General features: G+C 36.7%; 1 protein-coding gene across 1 annotated transcript in view; it reads right to left on the bottom strand.

The window, feature by feature from the left end:
• Positions 1–22576, bottom strand: part of LOC115631166 (protein expanded) — a 29520-nt gene extending 6944 nt beyond the window's left edge. Inside the window, exons 1-3 of the mRNA XM_030527855.1 lie at positions 21060–22576; positions 9572–9708; positions 9347–9492 (exon numbers count right to left, since the gene is read on the bottom strand). Of these exons, the coding sequence (XP_030383715.1) occupies positions 9347–9492; positions 9572–9663 (238 nt within the window). The 5' untranslated portion in view covers positions 9664–9708; positions 21060–22576. The remainder of the gene's footprint in view (positions 1–9346; positions 9493–9571; positions 9709–21059) is intronic.
• Positions 22577–27052: the final 4476 nt, after the last annotated feature.

Below are 27052 nucleotides of genomic sequence, written 5' to 3'. Positions count from 1 at the left end.
ACCTCAAGATTATAGCTAACTGTTCTTTAATTCATTTCACTACAGACCTTACACCTTAAGGTTTACATTAAGGAATACTTTCGACGGATAAATGTAAAATTTAAGGCTAATCTGATAAAACAAGTCAGATTTTTATAGCCTATACCCAAAGGGTGAAAGGCTATATTAGTTTTGTGCGAATGTATGTAACACACAGAAGGAGGCATGGCAGACCCCACAAAGTATATATATTCTTGATCAGGGTGACAAGCCGAGTCGATAAAGCCATGTCCGTCCGTCCGTCTGTATGAGCGCAAGGATCTCAGAAGGTACAAGAGCTAGAATAACCAAACTCGGTATCCAGATTCCCATAAGCCCTAGGCAGGTCAAGTTTATTTTTTTATTCTGATACACCCCTCCACTCCCCCGCAATTCGTGTTTTTTTTTTCATAACTCCCGTAGTTTTTGGAATTTTGAACTAAAATTAGGTAGCTACATCCCGTTAGTGATTATGTGTCTGTATGCCAATCGTGATAGGTCAATCCTGAAGAAAGTTATGCTGTTGAAACTGTACATGAACATGTATTTAATTTAATTAAATAATTTAATTAATATAATTTTTTTAATTATTTAAAAAAATTTTTTTTTCATTTTTTCCTTTTTGGTACCTTCCACAGGGTATTTAAGAGTTGAGCTTGCTCGACTTTAGCATTCTTTTCTTGTTTAATTGAAAGAAGTGTTTTCTGCTTTAAAAAAAATACAAAATTAAATGAAATTGATTCCCGAATTGAAAAGAATGATCAAGATGATCGTTTATTTATTTGGTGACCCCAACATCTTCAGCTAAAAATCTAAAAAGTTAGAAATATGTATGAGAAAATTGTTCTGATGGATAAATTAAGGTAGGTACAATATTATTCATTATTATATTTAATCATTTATTTAGCTCCAATAGTCCAATAATTCGTCCAACATGTAAGCTTAGCTGATCACAAAGTTTGCTTTCTTTCCTAGCCTGCCATAAACTACTGGACGAAAAAGATGAACACCTTTTTCTCTGGAGAAATTAAGCATATTCTCAATTACATCTAACATTGCATTCCACGTATCATTGATAATCTCAGTCTCAGAAATTGGAGCCAGGCTATTTAAAGTTTTCAAAATAAACTGTTACAATCCAAAAAATAATCCAATTTTGTTCAGTGTACATTCCGTATTTTGAATGGAAAAACTCATGCTTGAAGTTTGATTATCCGCATGGCAAATATTTTGTCACCTGCCCAACTCTATGCCCAAGGTCAAGTGGCTCGAAGAGCCAACAGCAACGAAGGCAACCTAATCAAAATTTTAAATGATTTTTTGGCCGTCAGCCAAACAGCCAGCATTGGTCCTGCCGCGTAAAAAACAATACTCGTATATTCCGCAAAAACTTGGGCTGCACCGCCTCTGTCATTTTGTCAGACAATAAAAAAGGCAACTCGTTGACGCGCATACGTCAGACTGTCAGCCAAAGTTGGGACTGGGACTGGCACTGGGGCTGATGCTGCTGCGGTCGCGTTTCTGTGTCCTCGCAGCTCAAGGGCATGACATGCTCGAGTAAAAACAACAAATGGGCTTGAAAAAAACAAAATCAACACACACTTCAAAAAATAAGAAAAAAAATGAACGAGCCAACGAAACGAAATGAAACGAATGAACGAGCGAGCGAACGAAAAATTGGAATTCCTGCATACGAAATGAAGTACAAGATGAAAAATAATAATTATTAACAAAGAGAAAAAACAAGAAAAAAGCCATGGCATGGAAATATGTGGGCACACGAGCGGCTGCCGAAGCAGCAGCAACAATATCATAATAATCATCAACGGCGAAATAAGTGCCTATCAATGACGACCGACCAACCAACAACCAACAACGAACAACCAACAACGACCAACGACTGATGACGACGGCATACCAAGCCCAAAAATTGAATCAAAAACAACAACAACAACAACAAAACACCAACCAACAGCAGCAACTACAACAACAACAACAACAAGTGAACAGGTAGAAATACAGGTAAGCATAAGGCAACTGAGAAGCTGCAGTCAGATTTCATTTGATTATGAAAAAGTGAAGCAGTTCTTGAGAGCTTAGCAGTCTCTCGAGCAGGTGTGAAGCATTCCAGACTGATGCTGCTGTTGTTGTTGTTGTTGTTGCTGTCCATGCACATCCTAAGAGCCCTGGGCACGCAACTAAACTCAATATGAGGAGCACTCGAACTTCCCATTTGGGCCAGCGGCAAAAAACCTAATAATTAACATATTTTCCACTGCATTCCTGAGCGCTTACAATTAACACGCACGCACGCACGATGAAACAGCAGAAGGGTAGAGGAGGTTCAGTGGAGGGGGAAGGCAGGCAGGGGATGGGGGGGAGGGGGCAGAGCAGTTGAGGTAGAGGAGCAACAAAATAAATCTTCAATTTGAAACACATGCAACACAAATTACAGACTACAGGCCTGCCTTGCCTTGCCTTACCTTGCCCTGGCTCTTGGGATTCCGGCAGCAGGCAGCAGGCAGGCAAACATGCAGGCAGGCTCATCAAGCCAAGAGGAATTCAACAATACCAACACCAACAAGCGACAGCAATGGCCGAGCGAGGAAGAAGAACGATGCCGAAGTCGAAGCCAGCTAGCCAGCTAGCCAGCCAGCCAGCAAGCCAAAGAAATATGCGAGGCAGACAGCTGCGCCACGCACAGCCGCCATGGCATTCTTCAGATTTATTTTCCAAAGGTTTTGAGTAGGCACACACACACACGCACACACAGACACAAATATACACTCACATAATAACCAAGCAGCTACAAAATAACCCAAAAAGCAGCAGACAGACGGCATGAAAGATAAATATGTGGCCTGCTCAATATACATTTGTGTGTGTGTGTGTGTGTGTATTTGAAAGAACGGACGAACGATGGAGCGAGCCAGTACAGCAAGTAGAAGAAGCAGAAGAAAAGGAAAAAAAAACATAAAACCAAAAGAATTTTAATTTCCGATGTTATCAGATGCACGCAGCAACGGCAGCATGCGGTTGCAAGGCCGACATTGGCGGCAGCAGCAACAACAACAACAAGAACAGCAGCAGCAGCAGCCGCTGAAGATTGAGCAGCAGAACGAGAAGCAGGAGATGGAGATGGAGATGAAGTGAGTATAAGAAGAAGGGGTGGAGCTGTAGTAGGAGTTGCCATCCAGCACGACGCGCTGAGACGAACAAGCCCCGAATGCCATATAATAATGATTATGAGCCATTAACATTAAATGGAAAAGAAAATGCTGGTCTACAGATTACAGCCAGCAACAATATCCACAAGTAGTGGCACTTTTCACAAACGTACATATGCATGTATCTATGCGTCGATGTGTGTGTGTGTGTGTGTGTGTGTGTGTGTGTGTGAGAGGAAACGAGTGCGGCTCCAAAAGGTTTGGTCGTTGTCCGGAATGCAACGCTGGAATGCATGCAATGCGCGACTGCCGACAGCTAAAAATAACACCAGCAGCAGCAGCAACAACAACAACAACAAGCGCAGCATCCGCTTGTCCCTGCCACATTGTTATTGCTGCTGCTGTTGTTGTTCTTGTTGTTGTTGTAATCAATATGCCTACTGCTGCTGTTGCTGCCGAAGATACCGAAAAGAATGCATAAGCCATCAAGTTAGGTTCAGACCCAGAAACAAAATATGGCAAAGAAAATACTTAAGCTAGACATTTATAAAAATTCTTCTCTGACAGGTTGACAGGCAAAGCTCTAAAAATATGTCAAATATCTAATCATTCATTTAGATAGAGTACAGCGTATGTGTGTAGGAAATATGTACCTAAAACAATTAAGTCGTTAGAGCTGTTTCTTAAATTTTTTTTATCAACATTTAAAAACATTTTCAAAGAATATTTTTGTGCCTAAGACTAGGGATAGATAGATCGATAGATGGATAGATAGATGATATCTGTAGATAGATAGATAGATAGATAAATAGATAGATAGATATATTTGGAGCAAATCAGAGGCTTTAAATAGAACATCTTTAGAAAGACCATATAATTGAGCTATTGGTTCCATTAACTTTTATGCAATATACTCTTAGATATAGGAATCAAAATTGTCCCCTTATGAAAACGTTTAATCACTTATTTTGTGAAACAAAGAACACGTTCAAAAGACCCGAAAAAATTGACCATGTCCCCTCTGGATGCCCTGAGCATAGCCAAGTTGTCTGAAAGCAAAGATGTCTAACTAAGACTTTTGAGGTTATTTGACCAAATGATAAAGGGTCGTGCAGATGCTTTGATGCATGTTTTTTCGAAGAGCATTGCTTGATTCTCACATTATTTTCAAGTTAATATTCTCAAAGAATTTTAAACATGAATCATTCCTTGTGCTTCGCCGTATTTAATTTATTTTCCACATAGATATGCATATTTTCCATATACTGAATACATTCCTATCAATTAATTCCACTAGAGAATGCAATTCGCCTGCTTTAGAAGCAGCTAAGTGAATTGACTTAGAGGTTTTGAGCAACTTCTTTTGAGCAACCTTTTACAGACATTTGGATTATCCGAGCTCATACACACATCCAAATAGTTTCGTTCCTTTTTTAATGAACTCAACTTTTCGCATTCTTTAGTTTTTTCCTTAGTTTTTTTAGTTTAGTAGCTATTAGAGGGTTTAACAACCATTCTTGACTCGAACCATCTCAACTCTTCGTATTCTAATCCTAACCAACCTAATCTATTAATTCCAATCTAGTTTTTAATTATAAAAGTATTTGTTTGAGGCCTACGTGATCTGTTTATCACTAACATTATATTGTTACATAAGAAATACATATTTGGTCCCATAGCGTTTTAAGCTTTCTCCCCGAGAACAAGCCGCTATAACCATACAAAACTCCAAGTCACACTGTTGTTTATCAATTTCATTTTTCCAGCAAGCTTAACAACATTTCTTTTGGCATCTGAACGCCACCTTGCTGCCACTACCTTGAAACGGAAATTGTGTGTCCAGCTATAAGCATGCGCATGCCCAGCAGCCGCGGTCGCAGCAGCAAAAACAACAACAACGAAACTATCTCCAACTGGTCATCAAGTCTTGTGACAATGTTGCCAAATTGCCAGTGGCGGCTGCTGGTGGTGCTGGTCCGCTGTCTTCTTAGTCGTAGAGTCGCTGAATTCGGTGCAGCCCCCTTTGCAGATACTCGTATCTGCCACTTAAAGTTAATTTCTGTTCGTGGACCGCGCGTCTCTGCACAAAATTTGCATAAAGATGAAATTTATTGACGCTGCGTGGCCATAAAATTGAAATTCATTTGCAAAATAAAAACAACAACAAAAAAACAAAACAAAAAGGCCAAGAAAAGTGAAGAAAAAGCTTGGCTGCAAGGATGTGACAGCCAAAAGGGCCATGACAACAGCAACAACAACAACAATAACAACACAACAACAAGCCATGCAATGTAATGCCAGCAACAAAACGAAAGACTTAAGCGACGAACTTGCAGCAACAGCAGCAGCAGCAGCCGCCACAAAAGAGACAGCAGCAACATTTTTGCGGTGCTTGAACTGTTGTGCAAGTTGTAGTTGTTGTTGCTTCTGTTGCAAGCTCGCATTTCTATCTATCAAACAACAACAACAACAACAAAAAACTACAGCCACTAAAGGCAATTTTGGTGCATTGGTGAAAGAGCGCGGCGTGAAATGTTTGAAAGTATGCAGCCCCACAACAACAACAACCACAACAACGACAACTGCCAGGCACATTGGGCTGCATGCCAGTCATGCAATTCAAACAAACACACACACACACACACACATAAACACCAAGAAATAGCAACAACAACAACAGCATCAAAAAATGTTGACTGACATTGGGAAAAATCCTTGCAAAACTTCCAATTTCATAGCCAAGAGAGCAACAGCTCTGGCAGCCACAGTCACAGTTGCTGTAGCAACAGCAACAACAATAAAATTTGTGGCAACAACAAGAACAACAGCAGCAACTGGCAGCGCTGGCATACCCAACTGCATACCAAATTCTTGCTTTTGAAGATGTTGTTGGCAACGAAATTGATGCCAAACTGTGGCGGACTTGCCGAACAGATTCGAAATTTACGTGCGCTGTTCTGCACAGTCCCCATGTGTGTGTGTGTGTGTGTTGTGTGTATGGTGCAGCTACACTCAGAGAAAAACCTAAGATTTCTTTAAGAAAGGAAGCTCAAAAAATTCCAATTATATTATATTATCCAATATTATGCCTATTTAATAGGAGAAAACAAACACGTTTAGAGATCCTTTAGCATCGGACAATAATATCAACAACAAAAAATTTTTAAAAGAAAGAAGAAGAAACCCGAAACGATAAAATAGTAATGGTTTTATTTTTATTATTTTGCTTTTCGATCTAAGAGTATGCTGTGGGGCTGTAGAACATTTTCAAGGAACAATACACAGCATTTCAAAAAATAATCAGAACACACCACACTGCCCGAAAAAGCAAATGTTGGGGAATAAAATAAAATGCGGTTCGCAGGGACTTCCAATTTACAGTTGATTGTAATAATAAATATAAAAATTTGACAAAATTTTAGGTTGATCGGACCACGCCCACTCTTATCTCCCATATTAACCATATTAAATTGCTATGAATTTGATACTATTGTATATATATTATTTATAATTTATGAAATTTTTAAACATAAAAAAAGAGGAATATTTGTTTTCATAATCCCAATCCGAGTCTATATCAGATTTAATATTATAACCTTTAAATATAAGGGCTGCCTCAGACAATAGGATTTCCCTTCCCACGGCAGCTTGTCCTTGTTTTTCTCGAGGTTTTTATTTAATGGAAGGCTCGATATTAACGGATCCGAAATTTTAATAGTTTCCTTTGGCATTTTGGCATAAATTTGTAATTCTGTATTTTAAAATTTTAGTTTTTGATTTTATAAAAAAAAGTCCATTTCTAGTATTGTTTCGGCTCAGCTGTACTGAAGCATTTTCCTTCATAGCCTAGTTTCGAATGGAAGATTGCTCAGAGCAGTTAAGGGGCTCTTTTTTTTTGAGTGCATGCATGTGTGCCTATTGGAGGACGCATATCTTTGAGGCCGTTTCCATGCCATACCAAAAGAAGTTTGGAGCCGCCTTCCACCTCCCCAGCTCCTCAGCCATCGTTGCGGCTGGTGCTCGTCCCTGGCCATGGCTGCAAACAGGCGAACAAGGCAACACGATGGCGCACATCCACATCCACAAACGGGGCAAGCAGGCAGGCTGGCAGGCACAACCCCAACCATAGGCACATCCATAGCCACATCGTTGCCGATTCGTTTGTGTTAATGCAACGCGCGACGGCTACCTGAATTACTGAACACGCGTCTTGTGTCTGTTGCCTGAAATTGTTTGTTCGCCGTCGCCGTTGCCGTCGCAGTCGATGCGCCTGCCTTGCCTTGCCTTGACTTGCTCCTTGTTGCTGTTATTTTGTTGTTGGTTGTTGTTATTGCAATGCTTTTCGTTTCATGTGCTATTTTTTGCTCATCGCCTCACAGTGTGTGTGTGTGTGTATTTTTGTGTGTGCGACTATGTTTGTGGTATTTTTATGTCTTTTGGCTTTTGTTGTTGTTGTTGTTGTTGATGTTGTTGCTGGCTGGCTGGCCAGGCTCAAACTGGCTGCAACAGCAACATGGCCAACACACCAAAGTTGCTGCCACTGATGAGCGTGGCGTTCTTTGCCCGCTTTGACTGCTGGACAGCATCAGAGCACCTTTTAAAAAGACTGGTTTATGTTTATTAGTTTTATTTTTCATGCCTTATCGCTGCGCAGCCGACTGATGTGGCTGATGTGTTGTTGCCTGTTCCCTGTTGCCAGTTGCCTGTTGCCAACTGCAAACGCATAAAATGCTAACTGCCAACCGTTTAGGGTATAGGCATGTACGTGTATATGCATACATACATAGCTAAGCCTATGTGTGTGTGTGTGTGTGTGCCGAAAATATAGCTAAAGCTATCCACCAGCCCACAATTGTACCTTTAGTTAGATAGCAATACAAATTCTTTCAACAGGCCACAGAGAAACGTATTTAAAGGTGTTTCCTCTATTCACACTAACGAAGTTAATAAAGTATTAAATACTTGATGATAAAAGTGCATCATAAAACGAGTTAATTTTTCATAAAATGAAATCATTATCGGCAATGCGGATGAGCTGTTATAGAATATTATGGATTTAGAAAGCAACATTAGAAGAGATTAATAATTTACATAAAATATGCAAAGAAATCGTCGTACAGCTGATATTTGGTGAAACTTTAATACAATATTAAATGAAAGGATAATTCGGTAGTATGGAATTAAAGCTATTGCCTTCTAAGCTCATAACAAAGAGATTTATTACTAAACCAAAATAACAGATATCAATGATAAAAGAAACCAAAAGATCTTCAATCTGAATTCAATAAAAGAATATCAACAGATTTTTCAAATGATTCCTTGGCATCATGATCATTGAATAATTGGTATATCATCCATGGACAGCGCTTAAATCCATCATCTGAAGTCTATTTATCTATATTTAACGAATTACATATATTACTGAATTGTACATATGTACGAGTACTTTTGATTATGAAAATATTTTTGAACCGATTTCATAAGAGCAATCAACACAATAAACAATAGATTATATTTGATTGGGCTTGAATTTAATGAGAAAATAATAATATCTAAGAGACATGTTATCTCAGATAATATTATCTACAGCTTATATGAATATAAAAGAATGTGAATGAAATCTAACGTTTTCTTTACGAAATAATGTCAAATTATCAATGTTTATTTGTAGAAAGGAAATAGATATGGTGACATATTGGAAGGTTAACGTTTTTGTTTATTTCGAAGCCACATCATGCTGGAAATCCTGAAACTATTTAATTTTGATAGCAAACTGATTTTTTTGTCTAGCTTTTCCAACTTGTAGTGCGACAGTACTAAAAAAAAAACACTTAAAAATTAATCAATTTGCCTTTTCTATTTTAATATAAATGAGCACTTAATTTTATATAAAGCTTTCAACAGTAGTTTTTGAATTTTATTTAATTGTTGAGATTACGAGCAGGAATTTTAACTATATTATAAAATTTATTTACTTTTTTGTAGGCTGTTCTATCAACTGGTTCAGATTACTTGCAGGACCGTCTATTATTTTTACTATATCTTGTTCAACATGTAGCCAAAAGGTGTTAAGGTGTGTTTGTGGACTTACTTTGTTTATAAACAAACAAAAACTGATTATAGTGTAAAAAATCTATTTATTTATTGTTGTATGAGCTTACCTATGAGCACAGCCAGACCGAATAGTTCGGTATCCAGCATGCCCTGTGTGGCAAAGTGTACACATGTCTGGGTATACACTTCTCTGACTCGACTCTTTGCATCGACTAGGAAGTACAAGGTTTTCGGCTGTTGATGGCCCAAAAGTCTGCAATCGAAAACATTAGATAATGTTCAATATAGTACTACAAGTATATAGTCTATAGTATAAGTAAATATTCACTTACCTCAGTGCCAAGAAACGTGAGCCGGGTGACAGTTGCTCGGCTGAGGACGCGCATACTTCCAATGGTGCGCTGACGGTGCAGAATGCTCGCATGCTGCATCATTTTTTGTACACAGCGTGCGCGTTCGAATTGCGTTTCTAAAACGAAGAGAAGATGCAGAAGATGGTAATAATGATGATGAAGAGAAGTTAGTGAAAGGCATTTAATAATACGGTTCTAGGCTGTCTTAAAGCTATGCATAGATTGAATGCGGCAATTTAATTGCTGTGCGATGGTGCTCTGTAGCTTTTGTTGTTGGCCTTTGTCTTTGCCGGAATTTCACCAATCAATAACGAAAGACTTAAGCGACAAACTTGATTAGGCGATGTGCGTGCGTGGCCGCCTGCTTGCCTGCCTCCCTGCCTGCCTCCCTGCCTGCTTGCTAGCTCAGTCCGTCTTTCAAACTGAACATCGACGCATAAAATTATTAAAATTCAGTTAAAGAAAGTTACACACAACCACATGGTGGCTCATACGCACACACACACACGCACAGGCGTATGATGAAAGAAAAGCATTTTATGCATAAATTAAAATCAAATCGAATCAATTCAACTCCAAAATGTATGGAAGCGTGTTTCAAGCAGCAGTGTCTCAATAGAAAAAGTTAAGAAAAAAAGCTTGTAGTTAGGCACGTCGACAGGCTGCGTCGACAGCGACAGCGACGACGACGTTGGCGTCGACAGCGTTTTCTACGCGCATAAATTTCAATATTGGCGCATTTCTGTGCGACGACGCCGTCTAATAAATTTCAACGTCTAATAAATTTATTCAGAGTCAAGTTAAGCGTCGATTTCTGTGTTCAGCGACTGTCGGACAGTTGGACTGCCGGTCTGCTGGACTCTCGGGCGCTAATGATAATACATAATGTGACGCCATTGTTGTTGCAGAACCACCCGGCCGACTTATTAATATGATTGCCCAGACGCCATTTGATCAAACACAAAACTAAATGAGAAAAGGTGGAAGGAAAGAAAAAACTGACCACGTTGCTCAGTTTTCTGGCATCGGAGCAACAGAAACAGCCACGGCAGCTGCTGATCATCAATCAAAACGCACGGTTGACATAAATTATAAAAACGCAAGACAGATAAACCTTAAATAACTTGGCGCATACGACTGTATATGTATGTTCATACATATATTTTACATACTTATACTCGTATGTCTGTAGACATTCCTGAAAAGCAGCCCAAAACTCTAAGCCGCATTCAATGGCAGGCAGTTGTCTCAAATGATTGAATGTTAGGCGTTACAAATGCGCACGGCTTATCGGAATTTCAGTCGCAATGGGAACTCTAGAATATCAACGTGATTTAAGATTTGAATACGCTACTGAAGTATCGAACTCGTGCGTGTTCGGATTAAAACAGAAACAAACTGAGAAACACTTTACAAGCTTTACAACCAAAAGTGTCCGAATCCATAGAGTGTTTTCCTCAACCTTATTTCAGTTTCAATATCGATCAAGGCTATTCTATAAACTTCTGCACTTGAAACTTAGAAGAACTTGTTAAGTTTTAGTCTTTCTAGCTCTTCAGTAATATTGCTATGTTACGAATTCTTCAACCACCGTGTTTAACTCTCTAAGCTTTTGATCTTTTATAGTAGTTCAGTAGCTAAGAAAATAAATAATAATTCGCTCACAACTGCATTATTTTAGAGCTATACTTTGAAAAGTCAACCCAAAAAAGTTCTTTCTAGTAGAAAATTGTATTTTAGTGTAGAATTTATGTTCGTTTTAAGAGAAATATTAAATTTATTTAACGCAAATTTGTTTTTTAGTTAGTTTGATCCATTTAGAACCCTAAAGAACCGGAACTAAAAGCGATTCAACCTTACTACAGATTAATATTGTAAAATGAATCCATTTAATCGTGTTGACATTAAAGTTCTGTGAAATGCCATTCCCCCAAATTCTCGAATTTTATAGCTCTTTCAGTCTAATGATCATCGAGTGGGAATAGCGGCTCTATTAATCTAGTTGTAAGTGTATTTTGTAGCAACTTTGAAAAAGCCGACAGCCCTTTCTTCTTATCTTCTTACAGAGTATATTTTTCTTATAAATAATTATATAAAGAGGTAAATATTAGTACAAACCCCTTCGGAATTGTCTACTTCGATTTCGTAAGATCATGCACCATGTTAACCAATTCTACCACAAGTATTTATTCACAGATAATCAATATCATTAATAGATTCATTGACCCTCTGCTCTACATGCCCAACTACCTAGCAACAGAAAGAAACTAAAATAATAATAGTAATAAAAAAAAAACAAACTAAAACTAGGCAAAGATGACTCAAACAATAGGCTGAAAAAAGCCGCCGCCTATTAGAAATGCAAACAAATTAAAAGCATTTAACAATTTCAATCATAACAAATTATCCGCATTCCTCACACATAGTTGACGGACGGAAGGACGGCTAATGAAAGCGGCATGGCACTATGGCTGGGGTCTGAGAAGCCGAGCCGGCAGTGCTAATTACAAAAGTCAATACAAAGCACAGCCAAACAGAAAAGAGAGCAGTGGTGGCTAAGGGGGGGAAGGGTGCTGGGTAGTTGGGTAAATAAACCGCAATTAAAAATGTGGTGGTAAAAAATGCAGCAATGCGAACGAAACTGGAACTCACTCAGAGAGGGAGAGAGGGGAAGAAGAAAGCAGGCGAAAGGTAAAGCGACAGCTTGCAGACACGCTAATCAGTAATTAAAAAATTGCAATAAATATTTTGTTTATGCCAAACACACGCAAACACACGCACACACACACACCCAATCAATTTACGATAGAAAGAGAGAGAGAGAGAGTCAAAGAGAGGAGAGAGATTGTGCTTGCGAGTGTGAGCGAACTTCAGGAATGCAGACAAACAAACATAACGGGCCATAAAAATCCCACGACGTTTGCCATGCCACGCTAATTAAATGGCGCAGGCGCCAGTGGCAAATTTGCGCTTGGCTTAGCAAAAAAAAACACACACACACACACGCATACATATTAATAAAAATAAATAAAGACAAGCAAGCACACGTTGCGCATACGACGCGTTATGCAGCGCAAGCAATAATAATGCGAATGTGACAAGCAACTGCGATTGCGATTGCGACTGCGGCAGCGGCAGCGATCGCATCGGAATCGCCACTCTGGGTCCACATTTTACAGTCCACGTCCACTGTTAACTGCATGCCAATGCACTTAGCTCATTTCTCACTAATACTACCACTACTACTACTCCCAGCCATGGGGCGAGTTCGACTTCGACTTCGCCTCCGAGTCGCAGACTGAGAGCCCTGGCGAGCAGGGTGACCGTACCGCCTTAGAAAAAACAACAACAAAAAATATGATGCCAAAAATTAATCAGCATTAAATGTTCATTTTATCTGCCAAATTCTTAAACGCGCTTGTTGCTAAGTAGATTACATTTTGACTTAGCATTCCTAAGTCATTAATTAAAATGAAGTTCTAATTACAATTTTCATTTGTAATATTTGTTTTCTGAGCAATTATTTGCACACTGAGTATATACTTAGTTTAATGCTATGTTCAAACAGCTTAAAATATCTCACTCTTTTATTCACATTTCATTTGTCATTCGTATTATTTTATTTTATTATTATTTTTTTTTTTTGGACTGAATATATAACTTTTTTTTTGGCCATATCATAGAAAAAATGTTAGAAATTTTAACACATTTAACTATCCAATTTGAAAAAATAGATCTCAACCAAGGAATATTATAGTTTTACTTGTAATATAAAACAAATCTACTTAAAGGGTTTGGATTTTCTATGCCACCAAATTTACAAATTTGAAACTATTTTGAATTCACTTTATTATTTTCCAAAGCTTGATCATTAAATGTCGGTCACTTTGGTGATTTGATTGTCACGATTAGTTTTACAGTGCACGTTGCAGCTACATCGCTATGTCGCATTATAAATTTAATAACGTGAATGTGACTAGCAAATGCGACTGCTATCACGATCGCGATCGCTTCAAAGCTTACATTTTACAGCCCACCTTTAATGGCATGCCAATGTACTGAGCTCATTGACTGCAAATGCCGGGAATAGGTATTGAAATACTTTAAACGTATTCTTTGTATCTATTAAAGTTTTACAGTTTGACTGTCGGTCAGTTTGTTTGTTTGTATTATCTTGAAGCATATAAGTGCTAAGGACATCAAACATGGTATCAGTAATTCACAAAGTAATAAATGGATAATGAAATACCATTGTATTTCGTTCAACAACCTTTTGCAAAAACTAATTGAGCTGAGCCTGCTTTGCTCTGACCATCTATCTGTTTGTCTGTATGAAGCCCTTAATCTTGTTGAGCGCAAGAGCTAAGGGCAGAAAATTTGGGGTGAGAAATATTCCAACGTTTCTGCAGCCTTTATTTGCATCAATCACAAATTTAATCTTATTATTGTATTTCATGTAATCTTTGAATTCAATGACCCCACTTTCTAAACAAAGTTCAGTTAATAATTAGTTGCTCCGTCTTCGTTTGTAAATACGAGTATTGTAAATTATGACGAAAGATACAGAATGCCTTTGTTTACAGACAGTTCGGTATTTGTTTTAACAAAAATGCTGCGATAATTTTGCGGTCATTCACAATTTAATTGATTTCCCGAAATGAAACTGTAACAGCAAACGTGTGCACGTGAAGTCATAATTGAAGGCATTTTAACAAACTTTCCTTAATTGAATTTGTGTTTCCTAAAATCTGGTAATAAAATTTCGGTCACCTTGCTGATTGGCGAGTTGTGTAAGTCGTGACTTTTACAGCCAGCATTTAATTGAAGCGAATGTGAATGTATTTCAAAGCTGTCGCCGAACACCGAACGCCGAACGAACCAGAAATATAAATTTAAAATGGGTTGCGAGTGTGCTCTGTTCAATAAACACTTAAAATAAATATACAAGCGTGCAAAAAACACACACATACACACACTACATAGCTAGTATATATTTGCAGAGGCATGCGACGCGTATCTATGACAGTGCTTGCAAAACTGGATTCTATTGAAAGTGTTGTTGTTGTTGTTGTTGGCAAATAATGAATGATACTTGGAGCGGCAACTGCAACGTTCAACGGCAATGCTCGCTTAACCGGCCGCTTAACGTGGCATTTTTTGCTCATGAGTTGGCTTTAAAAAAAATAAATAAATAAATAAAGCGCTCGACGAACGTGTGCGTGTATGTGTGTTTTAATTACGCGTATTCGAACGGCAAATTGGCGTCAATGAAGTGAAATAGTTTAGTGCAGTGGCATTTTCACACGCTGCCATTTTGCCGGCTAAAGTCGTCAACGGATGCGCGACAGACGTCATTAGAGACTGCAATTTTGAACGCCCAAATGCAAATGCAAAGCAAATGCAAATACGTAACAGCCGCTGCAGCAACAACAAAAACAGCAACAGCAACAAGTGGCATTTGACAGGCAGGGCGTGGCATATTGAATGACTGACTGAACGCACCATCAGCACCGAATAGCTAAAGCGATACGCCCATTATCCATTGTGGTCAACACATTTTCGTATTTTAACTCGAAATTATTATGCCAATTAGGTTCCGCAAGCCAAAGCCAAAATAACTTGGCATCTTTTTGATCAACAAACAAATTAAAAACACAACCTAAAGAAATGAGAAATAGAAAACACGCAAAAATGCGTGATTGGAGTTTTAAGTAAGGCAATAAACTATTAAAAAATGATATTTTATTTCATTTAATTGTGCTTTAATTACTATTGATAACATAAAAAATGTTCAAAACATATTTAGGGCGGCTAGAAGCTTCTATGTTAGTTTTGTAAATGTACTAAGATATTTCTTTAATATCGCAGTCAATATTTATAAAAAATATTTAAGAGTTTAATTATTAAAACAGTCTCCGTGTCTGTCAGGATTAATAAAACAATAAAAAAAAGAAAAAGTTGAAAAATCTTTTAATTCTTACAAGCAAATAAAAATTGTATTAATATTTAAAACTTTGATTATTCCAACAGACAGACAAGTTATCATTTATTTTTATTATTATTAATTATTCTATTAATATTTAAATTTTTCTAATGTTGAACAATTAACTGCAGAACATGAAGATCACGCAATCGAGAAATTGCTAGAGCTGTTTCTCCAAATAAAAAGCGTAAACAACAAAATAGATATTGTAGAAACAAAACTATAATTTTACACATTGATGGTAACAAATATCTGTACACCATGTTTGCATTTGAATATCTATTCAATATATATCGCACATTTTTTTCTACATTTTCCAACATATTAGAATAAAGTCTATTGGCAGATATATTCATATTTGAAAAATAAAATGTAAAATAATAAATGAATTACTTACGAAACAAAAATATTACGTTTTTGTACTAAGAAACAAAATAGTAGCACTACAAATGTACGTATTAAAGTAACTGAGATCAACAAATAATTTGTATAATAGATAATAATTTATAAAAGTTTCTGCTGTCTTTCATTCTAACATTTCGAAATCACAACAACAGAATAGCAAATCAAACGCTCTTAAAACCAGAGGGAATACATATTCAATGACGGTAAATGAAACTATTAAGACTAAAGACTATATTCAGAGAACTCATTTAGATTATGATTAGGAGTATATTAATAGAAAAGCAAATCAAATGCCATAGCAGCTGCTGCAAAATGCAAATTTAACGCATAAAATTGTTGATACGAAAATAGATTTTATAGTCAAAAACCGAATGCGAATTTAATTGATCGTGTGTTTTTAATTGATTTAATATCGTATACTTAACAACTCTTGCCATAATATGGTGATTTTTTTCTGTAGAATTGACATCTAATTAATGAAACATAAAAGTAATTAACTCATGCTGTGAATAGCAGAGTTTATATATCGATACCACGCTTTTCAAGAATGTTTATACACAATATTATATTTTATCTTTCGTTTTCAGGGAATACAAAAGCTCTCTTACAATATGTGTAAAAACTGGATAATATTGTAGATTTCTTCAAAAGTCTAAGAACTTCATTATCTTATCTATTTTCGACAAAGATACACTGTCGATATAGTTACAACAATATAAAAGTTATAAAAAGCCTTATAAGGTAGGAAAGCCCATGTTGAATAAATGTAAATAATAAATAAAATCAAATAAATGCCTCTCACACAATGGGGGGGATTTTATTTGCCATTCGTTTAGCGAATCACAGTCAAGGCTATTTAACTTTTAAACATCAACAAAAAATTACTTTTTGATATATTGAAGAGGCTAAATGGCAGTATAACCATATCATACTATTTTCTTTAAAAAAAATTAGGGAGCAATGTATAATATCCATCTAACAAAATAATAAGACTAAACTCCTAGTTTAAGCTGTATTTATATTTTTCTATACGTTTAATTTAAGTTATTGTAATAATAATATACTTGTAAATAGTATAATAAAAGTTTTACATAAAAAAAAAATCTAACAAAATAGTACAAATTAAGCTAAAGCTTAGCCTTAGATTCAAAGTTTTATTCGAATGATAATAAAAATAATATATGGACTGTGAAGTTTAAATTTGGAGAACTTTTACTTCGTAAATATCTTAATTTAATGCTAATTCCAAAAAAGGTATGCCAACTTAAGATTGCAAAATATTCCTTAAGGCTTACAATAATTCATAAAAAGAATCGAGTGGAAAATAAAGCGAAATGTTATAGCCATTTCTGTTGTTGTGACTGCTATTATTGGCAGTATTGTCGTATCTCTGTTTTTGTTGTTGTTGTTGTGCCAGATATGCGAAACAATTTAGTGTCTTTGAAATGCGCGAAATGTCTTCGCATAGCAAATGCAAAAAAAAAGAAAAAATTAAATAAAAATGAGAAGAAAAGAAAACAAGCCCACACGTTGTTGGACCGCATTGTCGGACCTTTCGGGCACACCTAGGCGAGGCCAAGACGCGCAATGAGAGCAGCAAACGGTTGGTATGTTTGTGGACAAATGTGTGTGTGTGTGCTGGTTGCGCATGCGCATGCGGCAGCGGCAGCGGCCAAACGTCTAACCAACGTGCGTCGCATGCCAAATGAAAGGCGTGCGAAACTATTTTTTTCTTATATATATATATTTTTTTTTTTTTGCCTTACACATTGCGGGGCATAAATTATGCTGCCTACCAAAATGTGTACGAATGTCTGTGCGTGCCTGTATGTGTGTGTGTGTGTGTTGGTGTTGGCCAACAATTGGAAGCTAAGGCCAAAGCAACGATAGCTCAATAAAACAGATAGACTGCTTGAAAGGCTTGGATAGCGTTGACAGCAGCAACAACAACAACATCGTTGTCATTCAAAACTAAATTTGTTTTATGTACTTTAATCGCTCATATTTTTATGGTGCGTGCAGGAATTTTGTTTTTGATTTCAACATCACAATTTTTAATAACTTATTGTTGTGTGCATGTGTGTGTCTCATAAAACACATTTCAATGAAATGCGCCTTGCCTGAGGTCAAGTGTCGTTCATGGCGGCTTATTAAATTGTTATGCTTTGAGCCTAAAAATAATAATTAGGCAAATTCAATACGTGACAATGAATGTAACAAGCATCTAGATTTCATGGTATGAAGCATTTGAGCCATCCTCGTCTATCTGTTTGAATGTATGAACACTTAGATCTGCGAGATTAAAAAAAATGTGCAATCTTAACTCACATTTATTAGACATTGATGAGCCCTAGACTTTCTCTAGGCCCTCGATAAATGATTGAGCAGGGTTTTTTTCAATGAACGTCAATTTGATGTTCTGTAAATACATAATAGGTACTTAAAAATGGGGGCTTACATTTCTTTACTACGGTGTTTAGCACAAGTTGCTAAACAACGAAAACCTGCAATGTACCCTGTGATCTTTGAGGCTATAAAAAGCTAGATATTGCGAACTTGGTGAGCATAATTTCTTTATATTGTTGCAAATAAAATTTCGTTTAGGTTTCCTACATTTTACACTTTAATCTTACTATAAGCGTTTGAAATTTGTTCAGAACATATTGACATCATAAAAGAACAACTACTGGAAAAGTTTAAAGAACATATCTTTGAAATCAAAACAAATCATGTTTCCTAAACATTGTTGAGAGATTTCACTAATCATACATACATAGCTGATCTTACTAAAAATCAATTAAAAGAAAAATCGTGTTCACACACACTATATTTATCCAAAAACAAAAGAAGATATGCTCACATATAAATATAGTTTAAATAGTATATAACATAATTTAAAATAGTCAACCTGCGAACAATCTCCTATAAGAAAGCAGTATTTTATCATAAACAACTCTCTAAGAAACAATCGATTAGATCTGTCCAATAGAAGTTTTAACAGTTTTCTCCAGATTGGTAGCTCGATACTAGTCTAATGGAATTTCCCACTGACATTTTCAAAAGGCCTGTCACCTTCGGCTCGTTAAAGATAACGTTTTATTTTGTTTAATAGCCACCGGAAGCACCTTTTGGCAGGGCACTTGATTTGAAGTGACAATGACAAATAAATATAATCTACATAGCTGAGATCTGTAGCTCATGTAAGAGAATGGAAATTGCGTAATCGAATAGATCAGTGGGCGAGTGTTAACCGCAACAGCCGCAACTTTATTATCAAGCAGAAGAAACAGAAACCGCAATAACAAATATATCGCTTCAGATACGAATACATAATATTGGCGTATCACATCGCATTGGCCGCAATCGTTTAATCGTTAAACGTTTAACGTGTGTTTCTGCTCATTTGTTTATCGTTTTTATTTTTCATTTATTTTGCAACTGAACACCAACCAAACAAGCAAACAAGTGAACAAGCATACAACAACAACAACTACTACTGTAATATTGACAACAAAACGCCCTGCATCAACCAATTGTCTTCATAAAACGCTCAATTAGCCAGCCGACAATCAGACAGCTCAGACAGTGGGGCTCGATTGCAATCGGGTTTCCATTTAATTATTGTTGAGCCAAGTGTCGGCCGCCGGGCAAAAATCGGCTGCTCAAGTTCGGCGCCCATATTGTGCCACTTGTTGCTATAGCTGTTTTATAATAGCCCGTGATCAGCCGCCTGCCTATCGCCTCCAGCTCGCCACTCTGCCTCAATGAACATTGCCAGAGATAATGCCATTAGAGGTCATGCGTAAATCCATAAAAATGTAAACAACATGAAAACTATACTTCCTTTATTTTCATTTTAAACAATCCAAATAATTATGAAATCATGTTTGCAACACTCTTGGCTGAGCATTAATCTAAAAATTTGATAAGGTTTTATTATAGCTGTTCAACGCATGAGTAATACACTTTAGTTTGTGTTCTACTTATTGATTAGATCCAACATTCATCTCTAGAAATGTTTAGATAACAGTTAACTGCAGTGATAAACTCTTGAAAGAAATATTTTCCTGTTTCAGGAGAACGTCAAAACTCATTTCAGAATTTTTGTAAATTCCTTTAAATAATAAATTAAAAAATACTTTATATCTCAGGATCTACTCCCAACAATATGTGCCTGATAATTTTTGTTTTTCAGCTGCAGTAACAAAGGCGGCAATTAATTATTATATGTAATAAAAATGATTTGTGTGAAATTTATTTAAAATCTTAACGACGAAATTAGAAAATATATAATGAAATACTGTTTAAGCAACACAAAGACTAAACAGCATACCATCCGTGCTTTTCAGGAACTCCCAGATCCAACAATATGTAATAACTAATTAAGCTACAGACTGTGTTTAAAATGTTTCAAAGAACGTTAAAAAGTTTATAGAGTAATATGTACACGTTCTTGCTATAGTGACTAGCCGCTTTCTAAAGATTGTAAATAAATCTCTTTAAAAAACCTCTAAAAAGCAAAAATATTTATAATCTTTATACTTTTATTAACTATTAATTTGATTTGGGTGTGATATTTTCTACAAATTTTAGTAGGATACAATGAATTTAATGTTCCTCTCTTTGTACGCATGTTTCCATCACTACTACTTCCAAACTTTTGAAGCTATTGAGTTAAAACCTGACGCTCTTTTTACAAGAAACAGATAATATACAACTACGAACAACAGCCATGTCAGATTAATACTAATATCATAAATACGATATCATAAAAACGATATTCCTTCAGATGCTACTCCAACACTAAGTGCTGCGAAAGGCGATTATGAATGATAAATAAATGCAAATTAAATATACGTTTTAGGCAAAATATTGTAGATAGTGCTACAGTCAGCGACATAGATTATGTTCGAATGAGGGATATTATAGAGAAGAGTATATAGATGTCGATCTTTCGTTTTATTTCCTTTTCATTCCAGGGTTTTTCTTGAACTTTAAAAATTTCTAGGCACCTAATGTTCTAATTTGAAAAGCAAATCCCATGCTCTTATGCTTCCCATAGTTGATAATGTTGCTTACCTTACGCAGTGCCAACAACGGCGGCTGCTGCAATAGTTGCTGTTGTTGGCATGTTTGCAGCCGCCGAAGTCAACGGGCCGTCACTTGGCGTGGGTCGCGTATTTATATCCACAGAAACAATTTTCGGGGCCAATGTGATTAAAGTTGATATTAAATTGAATTAATGTTTAAAGCACACGCGACACTCCAAGTTGGATTTCCCACTTATTTCTTATTTTTGTTGTGGTTGTTTTTGTTGTTATCTTAGCTGTGCTGCTGTTATTTCTGCCAACTTGTTGCTGATGAGCTGCACACACACACAAACAAACAAATAAACGTACAAAATAACTGTAAATTCGTTGCTGTTGCTTTTGCTGTTTGTATTTTAGTTGTGGTTTTTTATTATTATTATTTTTATTTTGTTTGTTGTCACAGTGAAAATATCTTTTCTTTTGAATGGAATTTCTGCGCGCGAGCCCGAGCGGCGTACAGCAATCAACCGGCCAAGCGACAGCAGAAAAAGCTTTTGCTTGACCTCTTCACTACTACGGACGGCGACTGCGGCCACATTCCAGCGAGCGAGTGTTGTTTTTTTTTTATTGTGTGTAGGCGCGCAGGCGCTGTGAATGGGGCTCGCCTGTAATGTAGTTGTTGTTTTTGTTGACGACAGTGGATGGATGGGCGATGAGAGGGGACAACAAATACGTTTTAATCAAACTTGTTGTTGCTGTAGTTGTTGGGGCCACGGGCCACGCCGATGCACAGCGAGAGCGAAGGAGAGACGTTAAATTCGTTGATTATGCGCTTGTGTATACGTATAATCGCATATGTGTGTGTGTGAGAGAGTGTTGCGCTCTCTGTCAGCAGCGGTTTTGTTGTTGCCCGAAAGAATGCTGTTTGCTTGGTTGCTGTTGCTGCTTTTGTTGTTGCTCGTTTACTGCCAGTGCGAGGCACAACTTTCAGTGTCGCGTATGATTCGTATATACATATGTATGTATGTATTTTTGTTTCTATTGCAGACTATTTGACTTTTTATTATTATGATTACTTTATTTTTATTTTGTTAACATACTTATTTTTATTTTAAAATAGGTACACACTCGCGTAATCCTTGTCTGTCGTTTTTGTTTTGCTTCGGACGGCGAACTAAAACAAGCATGGCCCGCAACGATATTTGAAACAAAATACGAAGCGTTTTCTTCCTTTATTAATTTTTTGTTGTTACACAAATTTTATTTTATCGTACGGCACTTGTAATTCAACGCCACACTTGGCACTCGAAACTCGCCAAAGAAACGAAACGAAACGCGCACACTACTGGCGACAATCTCCAATGGGGCCGCCGCTGTTCTGTTGACGTTACTGCGATCGCGACGCCGTTTTCAGCTATGTAGCCGATAGATAGTATGTATGTGGATGAGTGTATGAGTGTGTGTATGTAGTAGTGTTGGAGCGTTTGCGACTTCGTGTGTGTGTATCTGTGCTCTGGTGGAGAAGGCACCAGCGCAAAAGCCACAACTCTCGAACCTCGCAACTAGTTGAACCGCTTCGTTCAGCTACAGAAATCAAACTGAAGTCCAAGTTGAAAAACTGAACGAAGCCGACGGTGCCGATGTCGTTGCCGCTGCTTGTCCGCTGCTCAACTGGTTGTGGAGACAACAGCAAAAGTGTTGCCAATTGCAGAGTTTTAAAAAAAGCTAGATCATTAATGAAAGCAAGCCATAAATAGCTAAATAAGTTATACAAGCATGGTCACATTTTTGAATTTGTTTATATTATTTTGTTTGTTAATCGAATTCAAAAACGGGAAAAGGCTTCATAATTCTGGTTGAAAGCTGACTGACACAAATTATACAACTGCGCAAAATCTTTCGTTCCATTGGTGTACGAGAAGTCTGTGTTAATGTATTTTAACTAACATAAAGTATAACAAGAAGCAATTTTACATTATCTGCTGTATAACATACAGAAATAGAGTTTCAGACAAGGTTAACTTTTAAAATATTATATTGCAATCAATTTTGTCAGCAACAGTCGTGCAATTGTTCCCGAAATCGGCATTTGAGTTACTTCAGACCTGGCGGAAAAATAGCTGAATTGGCAACACTGAACAGCAACAACAATTATGTGTGCGAGTATAAGTGAGTAAATGTATGTTTATGTGTGAGTATCTCCCACTGAGATTTAAGATTGGAATGCGTCGTTTTCATGATAGCGCGCACGTAAGTGAGCAAGTGAGTAAGTAGTAGGTAGAGTAGTGTTTGTGCAAGAGAGAGAGAGAGAGAGAGCGAGGGAGAGAGAGAGCAAGCCATGGAGAACAGCAACGAGCGATCGTTTTGTATCTGGTATCTTGTAGTATGCAGCAGCACCACCACCACCAGCAACCAACAACAACAAGAACGACTCAGGAGCGACCAGGTTGAAATCGTTGGCAAAAGAATTCGGCGGCGGCAACGTTGTTGTCGTCGTTGACGTTGCTATTGTTGTTGTTGTTGGCGCTGGCATGTTGTTGCCTTTAGGGTGAAGCAGAACTATCGTATATATTTTCTATAGCAATAACTACACACACACACACACACATACACATCTCCACAATCATATAAGCATGCCTTGCAGCATAAGAGCTTTATAGACAAGCTTTAAATAAAGCATCGCATGCCGCCGCGTCCCAAACCAACATTTTGCCAAATCTATGCATACGTACAAACATAGCTAAAGCCGCACAAACAATGCTAAAACTACAACAACAACAATAGCAGCAACATTAAGCTCAAAGCAAACAATAACAAAACAACAACAACAACAGCAACATAAACGCACAGGTAAATAGTGAAAAATAAATAAAAACTTCAGAATCCCAGTAGCTAACTGAAATGTCAGTGTGTAAGTGAAATTCCAATGTTTTATCTTGGCAGGCAGGCGGCAGCAACAACAACACTAGCCGAAATATGTAGTTTGACAAACTATGCAGTAGGTACTTATGTACATGTATTGGCATATCTCAGAATCAGCGTCTAAAAATTACTAAAAATGCAATGGGTGTATCCTGAAAGGCTTATCTTTTAAAAAAAAATCGAAAGTATTTTCAAATACAAATTCGAGAGTGTATAATGTTTACAAACTATTCTATGCTAACGATTTTAAAAATAGGATTTTTATAGAGTTTAGTTTGTAGTTCGTATTGATCAAACTATCATATGCATTTATTGTGAAGAGTAAAACTTTGTATAACTATATGTATGAGTGCCAAATTACTTTAGTTTTGATTGCTAATTATACTAATTTCTATTTGATATTGATGTGACTATCATAATAATTTTTGAACTCTGGATTTACTCGTACATATAGTCAATGTACATATGTATTTGGGGAAATCATTTATAAATTTCTATAAATATTACAAGCACTGTTTGTACTTGAATTTGTACATTTGTATTTAGAACTTAATACAATATAAAACACATTTTATAATTTTTAATAATTTATTAATGTTTAATTTTTGTATACAGTAATATACTTCTCCCGAATAAATATGATATCTGTTCAGTTCAAGCTTACTAGAAATTCCTTAGGAGTAACTTTAAAAGTGACAATATTTTCGTGCTTTTGATTTACTTTCTCCATTACATAATACAATATAATGCTAGTCCCAATACAAATATGATTTAGTGTAGTATGTGGAAGAAAACGCGCCAACCAAAACGAAGGAAAGTGCGAGGCAAGGCCGCGGCAAAGGCAGAGCAGCAACGAAAAGAGTCAAGAAGAAATACATACATACATACATCCACAAAGCTACATACATACATAAGGCCAGACCATGTTAGCTTTTGAGACCAGGGGGCAGCAGATATGGTGCAAAGCAAGGAGAGATATATGAACGCGCATTCGAACTGGAGTTTGAGCCCAGACCGGGCCCGGGCTGCTGCTGGCCATTTGCCATTTGTAAGCGGCCGTCGCAAGTCCATCTGTCCAGCCGAGTGTTTCCAAAGAGCTCTATACTCAAACATACATGCATACATACTATATAGACATACAGACAAGCTGCTACGATATCGTCACTTGGGCGCATTCCTCAGCATAATGTGAGCTTGATTTGCTGGATTCTTTTTGCTCTGCACGCTCTCTTTGCCTCTCGCTCGCACGCGCGCACACTTGAAATTATTTTGTTGCCGTTTTTTTATTCCATTTTTTAAGTTTTTTTTTTATTTATTTTCACACACACACAAGCACACTGACAGCCTTATAGTTGGAGCCACGTTCTTGGCATCGTCGGGTTGTGGGTCGGCATTGGCTCAGGCAGCCGCCAGAACTTGTAGAACGTCTAGGCCGCCGAAGTCGAAGTCGACGCCGACTCCGCCACCGCCTTGCCATGCCCGCTACGATTTCTTCAAGTGTATATATCGCTATGCGTTTTTCGTCGTATCGCTCTGCGACGTCGTCTAAGACCGGTTGTTGTTGTTGTTGCTGCAGCGGCCGCTGCTGCTGCTGCTGCCGCCGTTCCAAAGCGCTTCGTTCTTGGTCAACATTGTGGAGCTTGCTGTAAAAAATAAGAATTAAGAATTGTGTGTCTCAAAAATATTTCGTGCCATTGCTTGAAGACCGCGTTTTGTTTGTTCAATGTTCAGTTTTTAATAACTTTTTAATTCGCATATATATGTATAGTATATTGTTTTATGAGCACCATCTATTGTACATACATATTTATTAAATATTTATTTTATGTATTAGCATCTTTACTTATTTTTATTTAAACACACATTTAGTCTCTTTGATTAATTTGTGTGTTCAATCATTAATCCTTTTTGTTTACGTTTGCAATTTTTGTAGAATATTTGAATTCTATTTAACAGGTCTGTTAATTATTTATTAAATACGTTAGTATCTTTAGTTATTTTTGATTGAAACACAAACAATTATTTAATTATTAATCAATTAATGCTGTATTTTTAGTTATTAATTATGCACCATTCATTTCTTTGCTTACATTTGTCATTGCTAGTTATATTTATATTGATTATATGTATAGCTTTTAAATTGTATAATTCAGCATCTTGCGTAAACAGGTTCCTCTGTTTGTCTATCCAGAGTCTTTGAAGGTTCAGGGACATGAATTCAATTATTAATTTTAAAAACCTTTTTTAATTTCAAAATTCACTTCATAAATTCAATTCTATTTAAATAAAAAAGAATGTAACTTAATCTAAAAAGATGGCAATAATTTAATGTGTACTATTTTTTAATATTAATATTCTTGATGTCCCTGCTCGGATGAAGCTTGTTATCCAAGCCAGGCGAAGTAATATTCGATCCAAATATAAGTAATATTCTACTTATACAAGTTTTGATTTACACGATAAATATTGCCTTTGAACTTGTGCCTCACACATCAATCTTAAAGGCGCAGAAAATGTGAAACTGTTCATCGCTTTATATCAAATCTTAAGTGATATAATATTTCTATACCTATAGAAGAATTTATTTACTCAGCAGCAAAGAGTAGGCCCCCTATATGCGCTTTGCGATCAACGATCTGGCACCTGGCAAAACCCGGGCGGCTTAGTTCAACTATTTATTTATAAATCTAAACAACTCATACTACAAATACTATTACAACAACTACTACCACTATTCCTCCTCCTCTTCCTGCTACTACCAGTAGTAGTAATACGAAGCCCGTAATATGAAAAACTAGACTAGTTTCGGTAGCCGAAAGCACAAATTTTAATTCATCTCCATTTCCATATTATTTTTTGGTACTTTAAAAATCATAAGATTAATTTTTTTATTTAATTTGTTTTATTTGTTGTAATCATTTCGAATATTTTGCAAATTGTCGCTTCCTTATTATTTGAATAATTTACATTCATTTATATTTCGTGTTCATTCTTATATTATTTTTGATTAATTATGCTGTGCTTGGCTTGGTTTCTGGTTAGCCCTTTATGTATTGGCCACGCCAGCAGAATTGGCGCGCAACCCGGCAACATTCTGCGACTGGTCCTGTGGCTGCTTCC

Source organism: Scaptodrosophila lebanonensis, unplaced genomic scaffold (assembly GCF_003285725.1).
Source record: "Scaptodrosophila lebanonensis strain 11010-0011.00,11010-0021.00 unplaced genomic scaffold, SlebRS2 tig00001412-arrow-pilon, whole genome shotgun sequence".
Taxonomy (NCBI): Eukaryota; Metazoa; Arthropoda; class Insecta; order Diptera; family Drosophilidae; genus Scaptodrosophila; species Scaptodrosophila lebanonensis.
Note: the sequence above shows the minus strand (reverse complement) of the source record. Positions and strands in the feature narration are given on the sequence as shown.